The sequence below is a fragment of the Giraffa tippelskirchi genome, chromosome 7 (assembly GCF_054371585.1).
Source record: "Giraffa tippelskirchi isolate mGirTip1 chromosome 7, T2T-mGirTip1v1.2.pri, whole genome shotgun sequence".
In the NCBI taxonomy this organism is placed as follows: domain Eukaryota; kingdom Metazoa; phylum Chordata; class Mammalia; order Artiodactyla; family Giraffidae; genus Giraffa; species Giraffa tippelskirchi.
The window spans coordinates 126643692-126666335 of NC_137281.1; the positions used below are offsets into that span (position 1 = coordinate 126643692).

Sequence of the window (22644 nt, forward strand, 5' to 3'; positions counted from 1 at the left end):
GGTAATAACCTACATAATGAGACAACAGAAATAAATAAGAAGAGCAAAAATTGGATCACAAAGATAGAATTAAGATTAATCCTTATTGATAGATAATATGATTACACATCTGAAAAACGCAGGAAAAAAAATCACCTGAAAAAGTATGACAAGAGTATTCTCTAAAGTAATTAGGAACAAAGTAATGGACATGAATTTGAGTAATCTCCAGGAGATAGTGATGGACAGGGATGCTGAAGTCCACGAGATTGCAAAATCAGACATGACTTAGCGAATGAACACAATATCATTAGCCTTCCTACTAGGAAAGCTATATGAAACTGCCAATATTTAACTTTTTTAGACTCACAAGTATGACAATACCACATGGCTTAACCTAGTACACACAAATAGCAACCACTGAGAAAACATAATGGATAAAAGAGGCCATTTACAATGATCACAGAAAAGACAAAATACTTTGGTACAGCATAAAATAAAGAAACGTTCACAATCTAAACAAAGAAATCTTAAAAATTTCTTTAAAGAACACAAAATCAGACTTGAGTGGAAAACCACATCCTTTTCTAAGATAGGAGGCTTCAATGTCAGTAAGATGTCTGCTTCATCCAGATTAATTTAGAATATTAACACAATCTCAATGAAAAAACCAAAAGAAAAAATTTTAAGTAGAAAAACTGATTTTAAAGTTCTTACTGGAAAAAAAAAACCAGAGCCAAGGATCTTACATTAAAAAAAGGAGAAAGACCAGCCTAACAAGATAGTATAACATTATAAAACTGCAGTAATCTAAACAGTGTGTGCTTTGTGAATGAAGTCAATGGAATAGATTCCAGAATACAGAAGTAGACTTATATGTGAAGACTTTTGGCATGATAAGAGTAAAATTTTAATTAAATAGGGGAAGGATTGATTATTCAGTTAAAAACTTAGACTCTTTTGCAGAGGGAACCACTAGAACTACTTTCTTATCTTTCCGAGTATTTTATACTCCCAAACCCCCTTCCAAATTTGCTGGCATATTAAGTGCACTTTCACAGCATCATCTTTCAGGATTTGAAATAGCTCAACTGGAATTCCATCACCTCCACTAGCTTTGTTCGTAGTGATGCTTTCTAAGGCCCACTTGATTTTACATTCCAGGATGTCTGGCTCTAGGTGAGTGATCACACCATCGTGATTATCTGGGTCGTGAAGATCTTTTTTGTACAGTTCTTCTGTGTATTCTTGCCACCTCTTCTTAATATCTTCTGCTTCTGTTAGGTCCATACCATTTCTGTCCTTTATCGAGCCCATCTTTGCATGAAATGTTCCCTTGGTATCTCTAATTTTCTTGAAGAGATCTCTAGTCTTTCCCATTCTGTTCTTTTCCTCTATTTCTTTGCATTGATCGCTAAGGAAGGCTTTCTGATCTCTCCTTGCTATTCTTTGGAACTCTGCATTCAGATGGGAATATCTTTCCTTTTCTCCTTTGCTTTTCGCTTCTCTTCTTTTCACAGCTATTTGTAAGGCCTCCTCAGACAGCCATTTTGCTTTTTTGCATTTCTTTTCCATGGGGATGGTCTTGATTCCTGTCTCCTGTACAATGTCACGAACCTCCGTCCATAGTTCATCAGGCACTCTATCAAATCTAGTCCCTTAAATCTATTTCTCACTTCCACTGTATAATCATAAGGGATTTGATTTAGGTCATACCTGAATGGTCTAGTGGTTTTCCTTACTTTCTTCAATTTAAGTCTGAATTTGGCAGTAAGGAGTTCATGATCTGAGCCACAGTCTGCTCCTGGTCTTGTTTTTGCTGACTGTATAGAGCTGTTCCATCTTTGGTTGCAAAGAATATAATCAATCTGATTTCGGTGTTGACCATCTGGTGATGTCCATGTGTAGAGTCTTCTCTTGTGTTGTTGGAAGAGGGTGTTTGCTATGACCAGTGCCTTCTCTTGGCAAAACTCTATTAGCCTTTGCCCTGCTTCATTCTGTAACATCTTAAATAAAATATTTTCTTGTTCATTCTTCACAGCATCTTTGGAAACAGGCCAGGAAGATAGAAGATATGGGATTAGTCTAAGATATTTGATAGAAAGTCTTAGTCCAGTTTTATATTTACTCTTTGGTAATGCCTCCCAGTAGATTTTAAGAAAATTCAAGAACCAAACAAACTTTTCTACCCACAATTAAATGTTCCTACTGCAAAAACTGAGCAGTATGAAAGCACAATTCTGCAGGGTATTTCTTGTGTGGTGATCCGTGGCCAAGCACTGTGGAATGCATTCCCATCATGGAGTAACGATCTCAAAAGAATTTTGAAACCAGAGTTGGCTTGAATGCTATAAAAATGACACCCAGGATCTTGGCTTACTTCCCAGATTTTCCCTTTTTGGTTTTCTAGCAAGTTTGGTCATGCCTGGGAATTTGCTGAATCTGGTGCTTGGATCAGGGACTTCCTGAATGCTACCTTGGGATCAGTGACATGTGTTTGCCCAAGGGGGTTTGGAGTAAAATTTTTAGATAAACTGCTATGTTAAGTAAGTTCTCTACTGAACTTGTTCTCAGAAAACCCTGGCATGAGGGTGTGAACAGGAAGGGCAGCTTCTGAATTGTTAACGGAAGGCAACGATCTTGTGAGAGAGTATTGTACTGTGAAGAGTATTAAGTTGCATATCTGGGCACACTGGTGTTCCAGCTGGAAGGTCGTCAAGTTTTTAAATAAATATCTAATGTATTTCAAAGCTCTCTTTAATGGTATCCTTGACAAATGCCACTCGCTAAAGGTCAGCCAAGACTTGATAAACAGGTGCTTATCTGCGGTAACCTGGGCACTACCTACCATCACCCTAGTTCAGGTAACATGGAAAGAGCTGAGAAAGCACCTACATTAGTTACTGAATTACTTAGGACACAAATATGTGTTGACATATAGCTGAGTATATTTCTGGATTACATTTCCAAAATAAGTACGGTTTTCATAAATTTGTTTTAGTCAACACTTTTCTCCTCAATGTTAGGTATAATTAAGAGCTGACTCAGGTAAAATATTTTTAAAAAGTACAGCAGTGTAATACACATACCTAGGTAACCACTGAGGCTTTTTACCACCACCCGCATAAATAAGAACATTCTTTAGCTGGTCCCTCTGCAACAAAAAGCTACTGTGCTCTAAACTAGAACGTTATGCGAGAATCTGAATAGTGTACAGTTTCCTGAATGCTCAGCCTGTTTAGTGACATACCAAAAAGAAGGACAAAGACTTAAAGCAAAAACGTGAGGCAAGTTTTCAGCAATGACATTAAAGGCGTATGGATGGTGAAATGTTTAATTATCAAGGCAGAGACCAGGTTGTAAAATCTAGCTAAAATAAAAGTAGAAAGATGGGCTGTGAATGGGATAGCTGCTTGATGCAGTGATCTCACGGTTTGCTGAGCATTAAGAGTGTTGCCAAAATTATGAAATTAGACCACTCTGAACAGAGAATGGCGATGGCGAGATGGTGGCTTATATCACTTGTCTTTCATTCCTACTGTAATGGCAACTCCTTAGATTATAAATATTAACTATTTATACATGAGAAATTAATGAAAAGCGAGGCAAAATGGGCTTCAAAAGTAATTTGTTACAGTAAATTAGGTAAAGGCCATATAAAGTTGCCAGAGCATTTTCAAATGTAAGAAAACAGCATAACACAAATTTCATGATTCTCCTTATACTCATAGAGCTTGTGTCAAACAAGTCATATGAGGAAAATGTTTTACAAACATGACCGTGCTCCCAAGTCTTGAAGTTTACCTTAAGTATTCTTAAATTCTGTGGTTATAGGACTAAAGAAATCTCATATAAGTGGAAATCTGGGTCTGACAAACCTTTTAAAGAAATGTAAAATGTGATTTAAACTAAAGGGAATTCTAGTTTCTTTTGATGACGATTTTTCATTTAGGATTTATGGACTCCTGAGGGACCTCGGTACAGCTGAGAACCTGATTGCCTTTATATAGATGTGTCATACTAGAGAACTGTCTGAAAGATTTCAGAGTGTGATTTCTGCAATAGACTTCACACCATTAAAAATGTGGTTCCAGGATAATCATGACAGATGACAAAATGGAATATTTTTCAGCCTTTCAAAACCTAGGGGAATGTGAATTAACACATTCTCGAGATTATTTTATTCCTGGGTGATAATATTTAGGTGCTTTATGTACTCAGAGGAGTATAGGTAAGATTATATCCATTGGTCAAGACATCAGCCATTCTGCTCCTAACTCTGAAGGAGATAAGGCAGGATGTGATCACCTTGGTTTGTGCTTTTCACGAAACAGCCTTATTTCTATCCCGCTTGCGAGCACCGTGGTTACTTTTGCCAGCAATCGAGAATGCAAGCAAGGGAATAAGCTAAGAGTTTTGACTGAGTTGCCATCCTCAGACTTTTGCCTACAGTCAAGAGAGGTGGAGTCTGGTCTGGAGCCCACGTGGACTGTTTCCTCCACTTTCACTGGGAGAGGCAGCGCGGCACAGGCTTGAGCATCACACGCCGCAGCTCCGCCATTATGCCGTAGCTGTGCGGCCACAGTCTGGTCACCTCCATCTATGTCCTGGTTTCCTTGTAGAAAAATAAGGCCCGACAACAGTGTTTACCTCAGGAGGGCATTGTAAACATGACACGAGGGAATTCATCTAAAGCATCTAGAACAGTACCAGTAAATGTTAACAGTAATTTTTATAAAAGTCACATGATTGAGGATTTAATATATTTGGCAAGCTAGTAAGCTCCCCCTCCCCACCCACGCATAGAGACATATCCTTGAATATGAAAAACGAGCAGAGAATCTTTCAGTCAGGTAGTGGCAGCAAATCTTCACAACCACAGATCCAGTTGAGAAAAATTTCCAAGCTTCGATGAGTCAGACTGGAGTGTTCTTCAACTCGGGGTTATGACAAGGATCCAGTCAGACAGCCCCAAACAAGATGCCCCAGCTGTTCCCACTGGCTGGGTCACTTTCCACGCTAACTGTCTGAGGGAGCAGTCCTTCCCCTGTTCATGTGTCCTTTCCTCACACAGGTCATCCTTAGCACAGCACATGGTCAGTCAACCATCAGAGGCAAAATTTTGTGTAAGAACTGACACAAAACTTTGTGCATTTATGTACATGTACAAACCGGGGTCCTCACCCTCCAAAAAAATTATGATCCTAAAGCTGACAGCTGGTCACATGAAACTTGGAATGCATTCCCTTCTTTATAAACAAAACACAACAGAACATTATAATGTCTTCCACAAATGCAAATTAATTGACTACCTACCATTTCCCATGAACCCCATCTTTTCCTCCTTTGCTTGTTTTCTCTTCCTTTATGTTTCAGTTGCAGAGAGGGTAAATCATAAATTACTGTCTGGTATAGAGAGAAAATAGTCTGCATCTGGAAGGAATTGGGAAAGCACTGGAAATTTTCTTTTTCTAATCATGAATGCAGTGATTACCAGCTTCAAAATAAGTAAAGGTTTTCAGTACATGGGAAAGAAGCAGAACACACTCTCTGGTGAGGCGACAGAGAGCAAAGGTTGAGAGAAGTGAACACGCACTGTTGCATTTAGGGAACAGCATACAGCAAGAAAGAAATACCTCTCTGTAGGAAACACCACTGAGTTACTATGGAGCACAAGTTGGGGAGTAACTGTGAACATCTAGTTAGACATTTTTGTTCTGCACAGGTAAATACAATGGTCAGTCTTTTAATAGAATAGAAAATAGAATCCAAGTTCTATTTTCAAGTTCACCCTGACATGTACTTCCTACTCCTTTTTTGCTACATCCCAGAAGCTACTAATTTTGCTTTCTCTGGTTGTGGAAAAAGCAAGATCCCTTCTTCCTGAGCCTCTTGTTTCCAAGTAGGGTTTGCCTATTCTCAAGGCTTCTTCCAGTTCAGCAGTTCCCATGAATTTTGGTCAAATAATTTTCCACTAGAATATATACTCCATGAAAGCATGGATTTTCATATTTTTTAATTCATGGTTATTCCTAGTACTTACATACTACCAGTCTAGATATAATTCAATAAATTTCAGACCCTACAATGCAGTGCCCTATGGAGAGTCCAATGATGCTCCCTAAAATGTGGATCATTTTAAAAGTCTTTATTGAATTTGTTACAATAATGCTTCTGCTTTATATCTTGTTTTTTTGGCTGTGAGGTCTGTGGAGTTTTAGCTCCCTGATCAGGGATCATATCTACACCCATGGCACTGGAAGGCAAAGGCTTAACAACTGGACACCAGGGAAGTCCCTCCTTACCTTTAAAGAGCCTGTCAACAAGTGAAAAAGAGGCAGGTGATCAAACCCCAAGTCAAGGCAAAATGAAACCAGTGCAACAAACATATTGTTAATAGGGGATGCTAAGGACTGAATATCTCCCCTAGAGTCATGTGTTGAGGCCTAGTCCCTAGTGTGATAGTGTTTAGAGGTGGGTCTTTGAGAGGTGATTAGGTCATGTGGGTAGAGACTTTATGAATGGGATTAGTGCTCTTTTTTATAAGGGAGCCCAGAGAGATCCCTTGTCCCTCTGTCATGCAAGACTGCAGTAAGATGGCAGTCAATGAGTAAGTGGTCTCTCACCAGACACTGAGTCTGCCGGTGCCATGATCTTGGATTGCCCAGTCTCCAGAGCTTAGAGGAGTGTTTATTGTTTACAAGCTACCCAGTTTATGGTATTTTTGCTATGTAGCCCAAATGGACTATGACAGGGACTCACAAGTAGTTATTAATTTCAGAGGATTGAGGGAGGTCTTCAAAAGACAGAATTTCCATTAGGGAGGTGGAGCTTATTTGTGGTCAAATTATTATTCATTTGAACTTTTCTGACCAAGAAAAATAGCTTAAGTAAATTCAAGTGGAATCAGGAAAACTAGGGGTAGCATTTGCTTCAGTTCTCCACTTGCTTCCCTCCCATAGCAGATGGACATAACCCATGTTGCAGGAGGAAGGCACGAAGTCTGACTACAGGCGGCTCCATGTTCACATCATGCCATGCCCACCAGACTACTGAACTGCCACAGGTCTGCACACACAGGCCAGCAATTCAGTATGATAGAAAGCCTCTTCTCGGTCTCGTTTGGGGTCTGTGCCTAACTTTGGGATAATCAGTGTGGCTATGAGATGGGAAGTACAGTCTTACCTGAGACATACACCCATCACCTGGCATGGTTACCGTGAGTGCTTTGATCAAGCTGTTTTAATAACAGGGATTCAGGTGAAACAGAAAATAATTTTAACCAAGAGTGGGAAAGTTGCAACACTTTACTAGGATTAGCCACATAGAACCACAAAGAGTGGGTTGGCCTAGGGCAGTAATTCATCGACAGATGGGGAAGAGAGGACCTTGTCAACTTAAAAAAATGTATAATGTGAGAGTTGCAAGTTGTTTTATTTGGGGTAAAATGAGGACTGCTGCCCAGGAGATAGTTCTGAGAAACTGCTTCAAAGAGGGGAGAAGGCCAGAATATATGTGATTTTGGTGGAGGGAGAATACATGCACTCAAACGTATTTTTCCAGAAGGTTTCTGCTAATTTTGTGAAGCATTTGCTAGTCATGAGGAATAGTTATCACCATGAAGGATTTTAGTGCTTTTCTAGATCTAAGAAGAAACGAGAATTGGGCTCATAAAATCAGCTCCTGAAAATGTCTATCTTAATATCTGTCCTGCCAGTTTTTCCTGGAGCACAGAATGCTTCGTTTCTGCTCTCCACCCTGAACTCTTTCAGGGGGTGCTGAAAACTAGCAGCTGTAGCAGCACGTGATTTAATCCTTGTAGAGATACATGGCAAGTGCCCACCCCAAAGGAGGAGAAATAGGATGTTGGGTAGATCAAAACACCAAGTAATCACTACAATAACTAAAACACATGCATTCTTAGGTGAATGCTATATAGTCTGCTGTGACAGAAATGCTGCTGAAGATAGAGCTCAGGAAGGAGGTGCAGCTTGGGCTAGGTCACAGGGAGCCTCCAAATATAAATGGAGACAGTAAAGGGCTTCAGTTCAAGAAATGTTGTGATCAGATCCATGCTACCGTATCATTCACCTTTCTCAGAAAATGAAGTGTCTAAGCTGTCAAGAATGTTGTGACCAGGCATCAAGTAGCTTCCTTTCCCCACATGCTTTTTGTTGTTTGAACACTCTCCCATCTCAATTCTATTAGTATATGTAGTCCATTCATCTTGGCCCTTTTATTTCCTAAAGTTAATACTACTTGAGGGAATTACTTTTGTCTAGCGCAGAAAATTCCTGGATTCTTACACCTCAAACCCTATTTTTCAATCAGTCTGGCATGAACTAAAGTGTGAAGAAACGGGAAGTTAACCGGAAATGTTGCAGTGGTTGATCCCAATCTGCATGGCTTCTTGGCATTAATCTTCTATCAGTTATCACATATTCAGGTTAGCCTGAAAGCTTGAGAACTATGGTCCTTTTTTGACCCTGGATTGAGAAGCTATGAACAGATTTTACAGGATCAAAACTCACCAACCTTTCCCACTCGTGTTTGAGGAAGCCAGTGTGCCACAGTGGCTATTAACCCTCCTAGTAGGAGGGGTGGTGGCCATTGTTCCCCAACAGATAGATTTTTTTTACTAGATATTCCCCGACATTGTTTGTCATCAATCATTTCATGAGTAGGTAGATTTTAATATTTGCACTCTTCATGAACTTTCTGGATTACCATAAACAAAAATGAGGAGGGCCATGTTCCCAAGAATGCTTGGAACAGCCTCCTCTTTGAGGTTGTCTAACAGAGGGCACAATGACTTGCGCTTGGTGAATGAGATAATGAACGCACCAATTCAGCTAGAGAAGAAGTGTAATCCAGGAGAGAGTTCTACTACTTACCTCTCACTTCCTTGAAATGATCAAAGGTGAATGCACAAGTTCCAAATGAGAAAAATCAAAACTGGAAAAATTATAAAATGAAAGTTATGTATTTTTTGCCATCTGAACTGGCCATTGCTCAGATCAAACAAGAAAAATGCTTCCGTAAAACTGAACACTGAGAAAACCAACCTGCCTTGACTACGGAAAATGAGAGGCAATGAAGGAAAGGAAATGAAAAAGCCCACCTTCTGTGAGTTGTGACTACGGTCACTGACAGCACTTAGGGAGGGTGAACACAAGAACAGTCATAGAAGCTGAAAGGTAACAACCTATGAGTTCCAAGAGTCACAGTGTCACCTCCCTCTGAGAAATGTGAAAGTCACTCAGTCGTGTGCGACTCTTTGTAACCCCATGGACCATACAGGCCATTGAATTCTCCAGGCCAGGATACTGGAGTGGATAGCTGTTCCCTTCTCTAGGGGATCTTCCCAATCCAGGGATCAAACCCAGGTGTCCCACATTGCAGGCAGATTCTTTACCAGCTGAGCCACCAGGGAATGCCTGGTGGCAAAAGTAAAAAAAAAAACCCAGATTCTTGTTGGCAGAGTTTGGATTTATTATGACAGCCTTAGACCGCACCCCCCACCCAAATAGTTATTAGTTATACTTTTGTTTATCACAAAGCTCACAGGGAATCAAATATTTTTGGAGATCAAGCGGAGACAGTAGTGAGTGTGGGTGTTGTCAAGGGAAGGTATGAATGATGCACATAGATATTTGATGTTAGTAGAAAGGATTAAAGGTCAGGTATTAACATACTTGTTTTTTATCTTACTTCAGCAGAAAACCAGATATAATCTCCCTAAAGAATAGCTTCCCAACATAGCCTGACAACGGTAGGATGGGAAGGAAGTTGCTCCCTGTGACACATAAATGAAAAACCATAAGGCAATGGACAATACTAAGTGCACTCCCACTTGTAATCCAACACAAAGGCCAAGGAAAAGTACATGCTAACTACCTGCCAAGAGACTATTTTGGGGGAAAATACACACATACCAGAAACTCATCTCCTAGTCTCCCAAAAGTATAGTCCTTGAATTTTAAAATTTCTATTAGTTAACCTACGTCCATGGGGTCGCTAAGAGTCAGGCATGACTGAGCAACTTCACTTTCACTTTTCACTTTCGTGCATTGGAGAAGGAAATGGCAACCCACTCCAGTGTTCTTGCCTGGAGAATCCCAGGGACGGGAGAGCCTGGGGGCTGCCGTCTATGGGGTCGCACAGAGTCGGACACGACTGAAGCGACTTAGCAGCAGCAGCAACCTACGATGGGACAGTTTTAGAAGGGCCCTACTTGACATGAATTGATAAAAGGTCAATATATACACAGCTTGGAAAGGACACAAAAGCAATATTAAATGTTATTTAACAGTGTGCAACTTGTTTCCCTATCAAATTTGCATGTATCACCAGAATGAAAAACTATGTTTCCTGGGAATTTTGTTTTTTTCCTTAATTTATTCACTTTTTTGCTTTTTTTCCCCTGGGTATTTTGAATCTGACACATGAAAGGAAGTATATCCAGCCCAGGTAAGGCACTCTTTCACAAGAGCCTGGGAACAAAGGAGACCAACTAGGGAACTCAAGCCTATAGTCCTCCGTGGAGAGCTTGCAGCTCCTAAAGCATCAGCATCAGGTTACAGCTGGAGCCAGGGAGGAAAAGGCGCCCCTGCCTCTGCCCACTGCCCAGGGTTGGGTGGGTGGGAGGATTCTGCCCTTTAGGAGCTCCCAATGTATTATGGGAAGGAAACAGGCAATGACTCTTATCACTGGTTGGCCATCTGATCTTAGAGTGTCACTTGTCAAACAAAAGGATACATCTCTGTAGGAATTAAGTGTAACAGCATTTTCCTAACTATATTCATATAAATGCTGTGCTGAATATTAAGTCGCTTCAGTCATGTCCGACTCTATGCGACCCTATGGACTGTAGCCCGCTAGGCTCCTCTGTCCATGGGATTATCCAGGCAAGAATACTGGAATGGGTTGCCATTAACAATGGTTAAGTAAGTTTGGAAAAACTTCCCTTCTCCACCCCTCAGCACCAGATTCACATTGCATTTAATACACTGAAGGCTCCTGAAGTCCTGCTGTAAAAGTCTTCTAAATCTGGCATTTCCCAAACTTATTTTCTGAACCAACATCTATTAAAGTCTGAAGAACATGTTTTGGAAAATGATGGTCTCTACACCCCTTCTGGCTTCAGAATTCCACTATGGTCAATGACATTTTTCTGTAGAGACCATAACCTCCCTCCTCTACTGCCAAGTATTTAGTCTTTCAATGTCTTTGGGCTGAACCTAACATGCTGTCCCTCACTTCATTTTTCAAGACCTTTATGCTATTTAAATGCTCACATCAAACTAAAACATGGTTGGATGAGATGACCTCTAAAATCTGTATAAACACTGAAATTTTAAGATCCTCTGAAAATTACTGCAAATATCCAATGAAGACTGAAACAGGATACATATAATCCAGGCTGTTATCATGCCAGCACTAACATTTAATAAATGAGAGCTTCAAGACGAAATTTTATATCCTGCCATTCTGTACACTGTTCCAAGCTCAATACTACAAATATTTCCTTGGCAACTTCCTTTCCCCTTGACTAATGCAAATAGAGATAGCGTGGGTTGCAAGGTTCTTAGACCCATCCTAGAATTAACGGAGTTAAGAGTTCACTGGGGGTGCTTCCTGCCAAATCTGCTGTAGATACAGCAAAAGTTTTTCTATTTAGGTAAGTTATTATAAAATGCCAGGAAATAGTATGTATTGCCCATACCTAGCCATAAAAATACTTAATGCATTTTTTTGGTGGCAATCTTAATCAAACCCACACCCCTGCATTGGAAGCATGGAGCCTTAACCACTGGACTGCCAGGGAAGTCCCTGCATGTATTTCAAATTCAGTCAGAGGACCACCAGATTGCTGGCAGAGGCCTGAGGCAGAAGTATGCAAGCAGAAGGATGACAAGCAGAATCTGGATAAGAGAAACTTGAGAATAACCCCAGAAGTCAACTCTCCAACACTCAGACTTGTCTGGTCAAGTTCTAGTTCCTTCTCCAGTGAAGGACTGCTACATCCTCTTTTTAGCTCTGCCTTGATCCTTCTTTAATATCACATATCTTCTTTAGCCTCATTTCCAAACTAACAGAAGATTATTCAAACAGTTCTAAGACACACACTCAAATTAGTTTTCTCAGTTGTCCAAATGCCCTACTCATTGTGGCTGAGAAGACAGAAATATTAACCACCTAATTAATCAGAAAGCAACTCAATTATTTTTCCTCTACTGTAGGCCTTACAGCGAACTCTCTAGGTTTGGTCAGTTCTACCTTAAGGGGCTCAAAGTGTCATCACTGGAAGGAGTTGTGGAATTGGCTGTGACAGTCCACTGATGGTTTCTTTTCCTGTTTACTCTTTAGGGGAAGGCAAAGCCAAAATAAGACCAGAATACTTTAGCCCCAATGAGGAAACAGAGAAAATGAGATGAATGTTTACATGTCACCATCTGAGACCTTCTAAAGAACATGTTCAGTATGAGAATTCCCAAAGGCTGACAGATGCTATCTAAAAGAAGTAAAATAAGATTCCCAAGGTTTACTTCAATATAAATTAGCTACCAGGAAACTGAGAACATTTTGTAGTAAGTGCTAATATACTGTAACACTGGATTATAATACAAGTATAATTACTGTCAAAAATAAAGTTATGAACTAACAAAACATTCTCCTTATTCTAAGTATAAATAATTCTTGGGAGCCTAACTGGATTAAAATTGAATGGTCTGATCAGTACTCAGAAGAATCATCATAGCAGGTACACAAAGTAGAGAATAAAATTTTAATGGTATCAAAAACAGAACTTTTTGGCCAATTTAGTACTTGCAGGAATAAAGTTGCAAAATGTTACTCAGTAACTGACTTAGCTTCTAAATCAAGCTAGAATTACACATACTCTGTATATTACTTGAGTATATACAAGTACATTCCATGATAACATGCAGAGACATGGAAACAAGAAGAGTACTGTGAAATCAAAATCGCCATCTGTTTATGAAATCATGAATTGAAAACAAAACACATGTCCAATAATCCAGAATATCTTTTTGAAAAGGTGGTTTTGAATATTGCTCTTTTCAAGAATTCAAATAACTTCCATGTGGCTAAATTGGATTTTTTTCCCTAACATGAAAAATGGAAGTTGATATATTCCTATAGCTATGGGAGTATACTTTTCCTTTTACTGAATATCAAATTAAAAGGTTTGATAGGTTTTCACTCCCTTTAGGTAAAAGGGGCTCTTAACAATCTAGTGGTTAAGAATGAATCCCTTAAAGCTCTGAGGCATTTGAATGTCTTAAGACCCAAAGGCTCATGTACCCTTAATGAAACAGTCAATATGAGATGGAAGTTTAATTCTTCTGAAAACTAAATAGAACTATGAAATAAACAGGGTAGGAGAATGACCTGAGTTCACAGGAATCTCTAAATTTGAAAGACATTGCTTCAGCTTTGCTAAGACAGCATCAAAAGCCTTTTATAGCAAGAGTTTCTTGTGAGTCACATATTTGGGCATGGAGCCTTAGGATCTTTTTAAGCACTAAAAAGTGCTTTATGTTGTGCAAATTCAATGAAAGGCCAACCAAGTAAAGCCTACAAGTAAGCCAAAGATGCTGTATCTTATAAAGAAAGGTGAGATGTGTAACTGACCAACTTTGCTCCTAGTTTGACAATGATTTCTGTGAAGCTAAGATAAGCAAAGACAGCACCTTAAGTAGAACCCAGTGGAAGCCTCAGAAGTGAGAGTTGGGTGTGGCAGAAATGGCTACTGATCCCTTCTAAGTAACTCCTCCTTTGCCTGTGAGAATCCAAGAAGTGTATGACCAGTAGGGTGAAGGACTGGTTTTAGTCGTTTCTCCAAATTATGAATTGCAACTTCTGTTATTATTTGCAAAATAAGAGGTCATGTGTGAATTATTAGTCAATGAACAGCACATAAAAGAATATGGCCTGTCTTCAATCTGAGCTCTCCTAGTTTGCTTTGTCATCTAATTCAAGGCACTTTATACATTTTGGTGCCTTAGTGTGTTAACATGTAACATGAGAATAACACTCATTCACTTACCTCAAGGAGCTACTACATAGATTATTAAATTGCAAAGCACTTTGAGCTCCTCAGATGAAAAGCACTGTGGAAAAAATGACAGCTGAGGAAACTGTTTCAATGCCTCAGAATCCTGAACTATTGTGTCTATGTTGCAACTACAATGCCTCAAAACACTTTAAAAATTTGTTAGGGCACTCTATCCCCTTTTTATATGTTAACTGTTTGGCACACAGATGCTTATATATTTAATTAAAATAGTTATACTCCCTACTCCAAAGAAGTTGACTAATTTTCCAATAAAGTTTACTAAATGTACCTATTCTGGAGTATTCTGTATCAGGTAGAAAACTTTAGCTTTCTCTGAGGTGCATGTGACATAATACAAAGTTCACTTTCTTTTTCAAAATAATTGAACTAGTTATTTGTGTGAAACTACAAGTTTTTAATGGAAAAAATACTGAAATTATGCCACAGTGTCGGTATATTCATCTGAAGAGTACAAAGATGGAGTTCTGAGAAAAAAAGGTTCTAACACTATAGAAAATAAATGTGGTTCCTTAAATTGTTCAAAGAAATTTTAAAAAAATGTGATGTTTCATACATTGACATAAAGCAATTAGTCAGAGGTAACAAACTATAAATACAGTAGTTCAAATGTTTCTCTCAGCATCAGGTTTTCTAAAGTTAAATTCAAAACATTTTAAACTTGTTATACTCAATGTTTCAAAGAAATTGTGGAAATGGAAGTTTTCATAGAAATCTAAAACAATGATACCACCTTGTGATCTTTACATAGAATATCCTGGACCTTGATCACTTTAGATTTATAACATACTTTGGTTAATACATTAGGTTCAACCCATTAATATGCCTTTATATTTGGGAGAAATTAGACTGTGATTTATAATCTTGCAGGTTACCCAAATCTTCCTCAATTCCAGGTCTTCCTTGATTCTCTGCAGGGGGTTCTGTCAGACTCATAATTAAAATGATGAAAATTATAAATAACTTCTTTCAAACTGAACATTTGTTTTGCTTTTTTAAATAAAATAAAGTGCCTTCAAATTCAAATATTTCCTGCCCTAAACAAAACTGAAACATACTTAAACCTGAAATTTTCATATCTTGACACACATATTTAACAAGAAAAAATCAGTTTGGGGCCATTAATGTCCTTCAAGGGTTCAGACTGGATCTAAACTGGGTTTTGCATTATTATCGTGCTCGTGTTTGTGCATGAAGGTTAACAGGAAGAGGGCAACATCCAAGGACGACCAATAGGCTGTATGCGAAGTGACAGCTGACCAATAGCGGCTCTCCACAAGGCCTTCTCTGAGCTCAAAGTCAATTCTGCGATCCAGTTCCACTAAAAAGAAGTCAAACAAATGAGTGAGTATCACAGTAAGATTGCCTCCACACAGATTTACTAGATTGGAGAATAAAAATTTACCAAACAGAAGTGACTCTCCTAACTATTATCACTATTTTTTAAAAAGTGACTTTCCACTCTCATCTTATGGGAAGAAAACACTCAAGAGCCTCAGTAGCTCAGGACTCTGTCTGGTGAACCCTCTCTTTTGTATGTTCAGGTCAGTATGGAATAATAAAGCAAGAAAACAAAACTGTCACTTAGTACCATACAGTATATTTGGAATAAAGAAACTGGCCTCAAATCCTGGCTTTCCTATTTATAATTAGTGCCTAACCTGAAAGATACAGCAAATAGTCTTCTTGCACAATGATGGGTCAGCCTTACATGCAATAATGCCAGCAGGAGTGCAACAGGGCACTCAAAGGCTCCTTCATAGGGGAGGCTCTTTACATCAACTGGCTCAGGGGAACATGTTGGAAGATAACATCTACTACAGTCCTACAATGTTTTCCTCCCCACTATGCTGAATTCCTCAAAGGGCCACAACATACTCTAGTCTCTATCCTGTCAGCAGGGCCAAACATGCACTGAGACATACACGTGCTCAAGAATCCACTGGCTGGGAAAGTAAATCGGGAGGAACAGTGGTAACCTTTGAGAGGAAGGACTTCATTTACAACAGTGCTGTCCTCAAACACTTCAGTAAATTCAATTAAGTTTTTTCTAAAACACACAAAGTCCTTGTTAACATGTGAGAAAAATCACCTTACCAAATCCAAGGCTATAAGACTGCAATTGGTTCATTTAAAAAATCCTTTGAGATAAAACACTTAGAAAAACGATAATTTAATCTTCAGGAATTTCTCACAAACTGTCAATAAGCCATACAGTATTTTGAAGGGTCTTTCTTAAAAATAAAAAGTACCCAAATCACTACCATTCAGACTCAAAATCTGCTCCTTTGTTTAGCGTGCTAGCAGGTATAAAAAGTAAAAACTGGCAAAAATTAAGGAGGTTGGAGAAAAAGTTGGGTTTTGCTTTATCCTAGAAGTTTGGAAATCGCATAAAGGAAATCACATCATTTTAGAGCATGATTTCATATAAACGTTTAGCTAAGGTTTATTTTAAACAATACCATTTGGTGATTTAAAAATGCATTTACAATTATTTTTCTATTCAACTGTGCTTTTCTGACAAAGAATATCCATGGATTTTATCTAAAAATTTTTAGATAAGGTTTACACTTAAACAGTATAAATACCCAATCAGGTTATAAAAGCACTATGAAATATATTGACATAGACCTTTTACAAAACTGCTATTTTTCTCATTTAAATTATAAGCTAATCCATAATAAGTCAGAAATAGTTGAAATCCACATGTTGAACTGCGGGATAGGAATGTCTTAATTTTCTATCTTTCGTATTCCATGGGACATCTGTGTCAAAATTCGTAGGTACATTCTGGCACAACAGACAAGATGAAAAGAAGAAATGAATTCTCAAACACGATGAAGAGGAGTCAAGGTGAAGTCAGTTATGAAGAAAAAAAGGAGAAATAAGAGGAAAAACGAAGAGGTGGGAAACACACATTAAAATCGGTGAAGTCCATACCACATTATTTCAAAGAATTCCTTTTAAAGGCCACTGTAGAATGTCTTTCTAGTCCAACAGTCTTAAACAACTGTCATTTTAAAGGGAGATTTTTCCTGTTATAACCAGTGTTACTCAGCTCCACTTTGATTTTATGTCCCTGAAATGTATTCTTAATGTGCTATCACTGTGCAACACTGCCTTTCATATACTACAAACTCAAATGATGAATTTGTTGCCCTATTATATGTCCCTGTCCTTCTTATCACCTAGAAGATCTTCAATAAGTATCACTAACTAGATTGGTCTACCCTATCCCCTCCCTTTCTATTTATCTGTAGGTTATCCCCAACAAAATGGAAATTAGGTAACCAGCTTGTACTTGATGAACCTATTTTATAGTCTCTCATCTTCCTTAAAATGTTTACCCCAGGCAGTCTGGTTTGCAGCTGACGCCATATTCGTGTTGGTTTTACAGATGGGTGGATGGATGGATGTAGGTGGGCCAATGTCTCATCTTTTCTCTTTATGTAGATCACAGAATTCCCCACGGTGTGAGGTCACTACATGGGAGCACTATTCTCCATATGCTGCGAGATGTGCTCTTGGCCAAAGTCGGTCCAAATCTACACGGATTTGCCTTGGACTCGCCTTCTCATTATTATTGTATCAAGAAGGGGCGGCACTAGACAGGTTAGTAGTTTTTTCCTAGTTTCTTTCACTGAATTAGGTCAAGAAAAAGGAGAACATAAAATCACTTAATCCTTTTCTCTGGAGTGCCTACATGTTACTATTCCTGTATCTACAAAAAGAGAATTTAAGATTCCTGAAAGTTGAGGAGAGGTAAAAATGAAAAAAAAAAACTTGCTGGCTGTTAACAATCATCAATAATTTGCTTTCACTGTTTTAAAACATGAGTTGAAGGAAATGGCAACCCACTCCAGTATTCTTGCCTGGAAAATCCCATGAACAGAGGAACCTGGTAATCCATGGGGTCACAAAGAGTCGGACACGACTGAGAGACTTCACTTTCACTTTTTATTTTCCTTTTGGGGGAGTCATGCATATGGGCACACTTCCCTCCTTATTCCCCAAGCAACTGTCTGCTATCTACCCAGGGAGAAGGCAGAGTTTCCTCAGCACTCTGCTTTCAATCGAGTGCTCTTTTGTGCATAGGGCTTGTCAACCTGGATATGGTGTTAAAAAGTAAAATACATGAATAGAAAGTAACCGTTTTAGTATTATAATGTGTACCAACTGGACAGGTTTCTTCTATTTAAAGGGAGTGTCTTAACTTCCTGGAGAGAAATTTTCAAAAACTTAATGAATCTTAAAAAATTATCTTATTTATAAAGAGCAATTATGATCATAATTGCATGATTTTAGGCTCTCGGTAGATACTAAGAAAACCACTTAAAGTACTAGTAAAGGAAACTGGGTTTCCAAATGACTGATGAGTCATTTGCAATGTATGATATATTATAATATATAAATAATTATATCTTATTTTTCCTCTGCCTCAGAGCAACCATATATTTTATGTAGTTAGATGTTTGATATACAAGGAGTATTTACATTTTGTGACTTATCATAGCTCCAAATATATTTAAAAACATTCTCTAAACATCATTTAAAAAAAATAGCAAAAACTCTATAATGAGCTTTATAATTAGTTGCCACTTTGTGACCCCCAAATTTCCCAACACTAATGTACTCTGAAAGACACTCAGACACCTAACATTTGACAACAGATGGGCTATTTGGGGAAACACAGGCTCATGAGAATACAAAGGAACTCCTGGGGATGGCCAGATCCACTGGATTCTCTACCATCTGGTTGGAGAAACGTTCCTCAGCATATTCAGAACTACTCCCTTCCACTCATCCTTGGTTCTTCTCAGAACTAACTTCTAGATCTCTACATACCTGTGCTTCCCATCTCTGTGTTTTTGCTTGTGCTGTGCTGTTTCTCCTCTCTCCAATGTCTCTTCCTCTCTGCTTATTTAAGTCCTCCTTCCACCAAACCTTTTTTTTATTTCACCAGGGGTAAACATTTTCTCTCTCCTTAGAATCTCTGTCATGAGGCTCATCACATTCTACCATATATTAAAATTATTTCTGTAGTTATCCGCCTTCCCTACAAGAATATATGTCCTCTAAAATATACTTAAGTTTCCACACCAGCATTTAACATCTTTATGGGCAGCATTGAAATTGGTTCATCTTGGTGTCTCTTCTAGTGACTATCTACTTGCCTCATTGTTGAATGAATTGTTGAATGAATAAAAACAGGAGAAGAGAAAATAGAAGCCATATACATATTACCATCTGAATCAATGTGGTGTAGTTATGACGAGTGGTCTAACTGCTTAGGTAGCTGGGGTGGCTTTAAGGCAGTGGATAAAAGGACCAGTTGAATGTAGGACAAATAGATGAATGGACTAATTTTCCTTTCTCTAAATATTCAAAAAGCACACATCAGTTATTTCTTTACAGAAGTGACTATTACATGAGCAGGGACTAGAGACAGCACTTATAAAAATCATTTCTTGAGTGGAGTTCACTGAATTAAATCAACACAAATCGCTGTCACGGAGCCAAAAACGCAAATCAGCTTGTTATGCTGACACAATGTTTTGGAATCTATATCCAGTTAAGATTTTTTTTGAAAGAAGAAAAAAATGCATGAAAATTAGCAATTATAAACACGGAAATTGCAAAATTAGACATGGTTTAAAAATCCAAGGAGAAACCTGTAACTTACTGTTTTTGTTAAAGACAAAATCTGTTATTTTTTAAAAAAGGAAAGAGTAAGGAGATATAGAAAAAAAGGAATGAGAAGTTAATGATAAAAATAATTTTAAACTGCTAAGATTAATCTTTACTAATACATTTTGAATCTGCTGAAAATCAGGAGACTGAAAATATCTCTTGTAGCCAATAATTTTTTTCAAAGCAAGCCTATACCTCTAAAGACCATTAAATATTTGTGTTGAAACCAGGTATCATCTGTGGCATACTAACAGCCCTAGGGGTAGTGTTATTAATATCTGAGATAACTAGGAATGATTAAACTCTTTATACTATGAAATCCTTTTATATTTAAATATACTACATGAAAAGAACAGTGAGGCTCTGTGGAGGCTGGAGGGCAATAGAGAAGAAAGAAAATGGCCTAATGCTTTTCTTCTCTCTCTAAACGGTTCTTTCTTTGGAGAAGCATATAGGAGTATGATATATTTTAGCACACTAAGTAACTAATGAATACTCAGGTTTCAGGACCACTACCATTTACGATTAGGAAATACAGTAAGAGAATACACTTAAAATAGGCTGTTAATGGTAACATTCAAGCTGCTCTCATAGAAAAATTGATCAAGTTTTCAGTGAGCAGAAGAAATCTAAGTAGACCGTTTTCATAGCGTTCTGAATGCTATTCCTGACATATACCATACCGAGGGTATTATCTTTATTCTGTATTACATTTTCCGGAAAAAGAAGTTGTGGGAGATTAAAGAACGATTCTTGAAGTCTGAAATCTGTGAAAAAAAAAAACAAAACACAAGATGCTGTAAAGTGTTGGCTGATGGTTACAAATGGCCTTCAGTGATGCAGTGGCCAAAAGTTAGAACAATACTCCCAAATAAGCTGATTAAACCTAGCAAACAAAAGAAGTACACAATGAGGTTTCTGTGAAGAGCCCTATCATGGAAAATGTAAGCATAATTAATTTCAAAATACAATGTCATAATCTGTTAACACCCAAACATCCCCCAAATTTATAGTTCATTTAAGTCCTAACCTAGAGGCAAAACAGTGCTAAAAGAAACAGATTCTTTTCATGGTATGTTACAAACACAAGGCAGTACAAGAAAAGAAACAGTAAAACCACCAGAAATAAGCCTATACTTTTCAAAAGAAATGAACAGCAGCTACATAAGATGCTTCAACTTGATGTCAGCAAAGTAGTTTCAATTGACAACACTAACTCTTCAAAGAGAGAAACCCTGATTGATCAAGAATTCAGTCTGTGTCCATCTTACCCTCAAAAAGCAGGAGAATCAAAGTCTGTAGCCTTAGAATGAAGGTTTTTGAGAAGAACTGAGGCAATCAATGTGAGCAAGAAGGAAGCCAGCCAGAATCACCTAATCGCAGTGATCAAATTCCAGAAAGAAGATTTAAGGAAGAAAGGTTTTATGATTTGCAAGATACAGCCAAAACAGCAATTATGATTTAAGAAATTTATCTAAATCAGGATCACATAGAAGAGTATATTACTGAAGCAAGTCAAAGGCAAATCTATAGGATTTGATTTAAAAGGCATAATTCTACTACAATAGTTGTCCAATGTTAAAAGTTGGACTTTTAAAATCTGTATCTAAAGATGAAAACACGAAACTAAGAAATCATGTTAGCTCAGTTAGCTGAGTCTATAGTTGGTAAGTAATTTACCATTAGAACCAACGAAGAATTTATATGCAAGAATGACAGAAAACATATATTGTTAAAATATTATAATGCAATAAAACTAAGCATTTCTACCTTCACATCCTGGAAGAAGAAATAAGTTTCTTCTTTATTATCATTATCACTTTGAAATTTCTATGTTAAATAGCAAAAACATTAAAAGACAGTTTCTTCCCTCAGATCCTATAGAATTCTGTGTCTTCCTTACCCCTTCTCTGGGGCTGAAATTCTACCCTGCTCTTCTTGTTCCCTTATTCACCCTAATGTTTACTAGCATCATTGCTGTGCATTAACATTACAAGGAATTGCAATGTACAAGGCTTTTTACATGTCATCTTTCAAAATTCTTTGAAGTTATTTTTCTTCAGAAGTTTATAGTTTTCTTTTGACATCTGCATGTTACAACAAAATTTTATATTTTCACAATCTCATTTCTGTTATTAAGGAATAAATGGTAGAGTAACTCATAAAAATATGAATTTTGTACAAATATCAAAATCTAAAATGAATTTTCTAGGCAGTGTTCAAAAGGCTTGAAATTATAAAATTTCTAGTACTCAGAGTCAGGCATAGGATTAAGTTTAAAAAACGGAATTGGCCCAAATAGGAATGGCCAACTCAGCAATGGCTAGGGTAATTCATCATGGAGTGGGGCTGACTATGGAGAAAGATCCAGCCTCTAGGACTGTCACATCTCAACTTCCTTTTTAATAAAGTTTTTATGAACGGCAATGAATGCTGGTCATTTTAAAATTTAGAGCAGCAGACACAGAAAGAAAACAAAGCTAAGCATCTGAAATGAACTGTTTAAACATTTTTAGAGAAAGAAAATAAAATTTTCTTCTTGCTATAGTTACAGAAAGGAAGTAACTAGTTTCAGAATCTACATTTCATTATGTAAGTCAATGGAAACTAGGACTTGACTTACTAGTTTTATTTCACTGGACATTTATAAATAAGCTTGAGGTTTAGACCCTCAGAAGTAAATATACTAAGTGTTTTAGTGTTTCACAACTACTTAAGATTTTAGACCTTATAAATCCACTGGAAAAAATTAAATAAAGCATCATTCTATTGCTAAGTCCAGTATAATTATCCATTCTTTCACTCGTTTCTTAAATATCTATTTTACAAAAGGTAGTAGGGACAGGGTGGAGAGCCATAGAGTGGATCCAATACAA

General features: G+C 37.8%; 1 protein-coding gene and 1 long non-coding RNA gene across 9 annotated transcripts in view; both read right to left on the minus strand.

The window, feature by feature from the left end:
- Window positions 1-1487: 1487 nt before the first annotated feature.
- LOC145514254 (uncharacterized) lies at window positions 1488-8934 on the minus strand. Its single transcript, XR_014059990.1, has 4 exons — window positions 8874-8934; window positions 5296-5385; window positions 4288-4594; window positions 1488-2023 (listed from the first exon to the last, which is right to left on the minus strand). It is a non-coding gene; the product is annotated as an uncharacterized LOC145514254 (long non-coding RNA).
- A 3818-nt stretch (window positions 8935-12752) lies between these two features.
- Window positions 12753-22644, minus strand: part of DDHD1 (DDHD domain containing 1) — a 70601-nt gene continuing 60709 nt past the window's right edge. For 4 of the 8 annotated variants that reach the window (XM_081511598.1, XM_081511599.1, XM_081511595.1 and 1 more), the window contains one exon: window positions 12753-15398. In XM_081511598.1, coding sequence (XP_081367724.1) covers window positions 15217-15398 — 182 coding nt within the window. In that variant the 3' untranslated portion in view covers window positions 12753-15216. Of the gene's footprint in view, window positions 15399-20451; window positions 20536-22644 lie in introns of all 8 variants that reach the window. The other 4 variants (XM_081511596.1, XM_081511593.1, XM_081511594.1 and 1 more) reach the window with 2 other exon arrangements.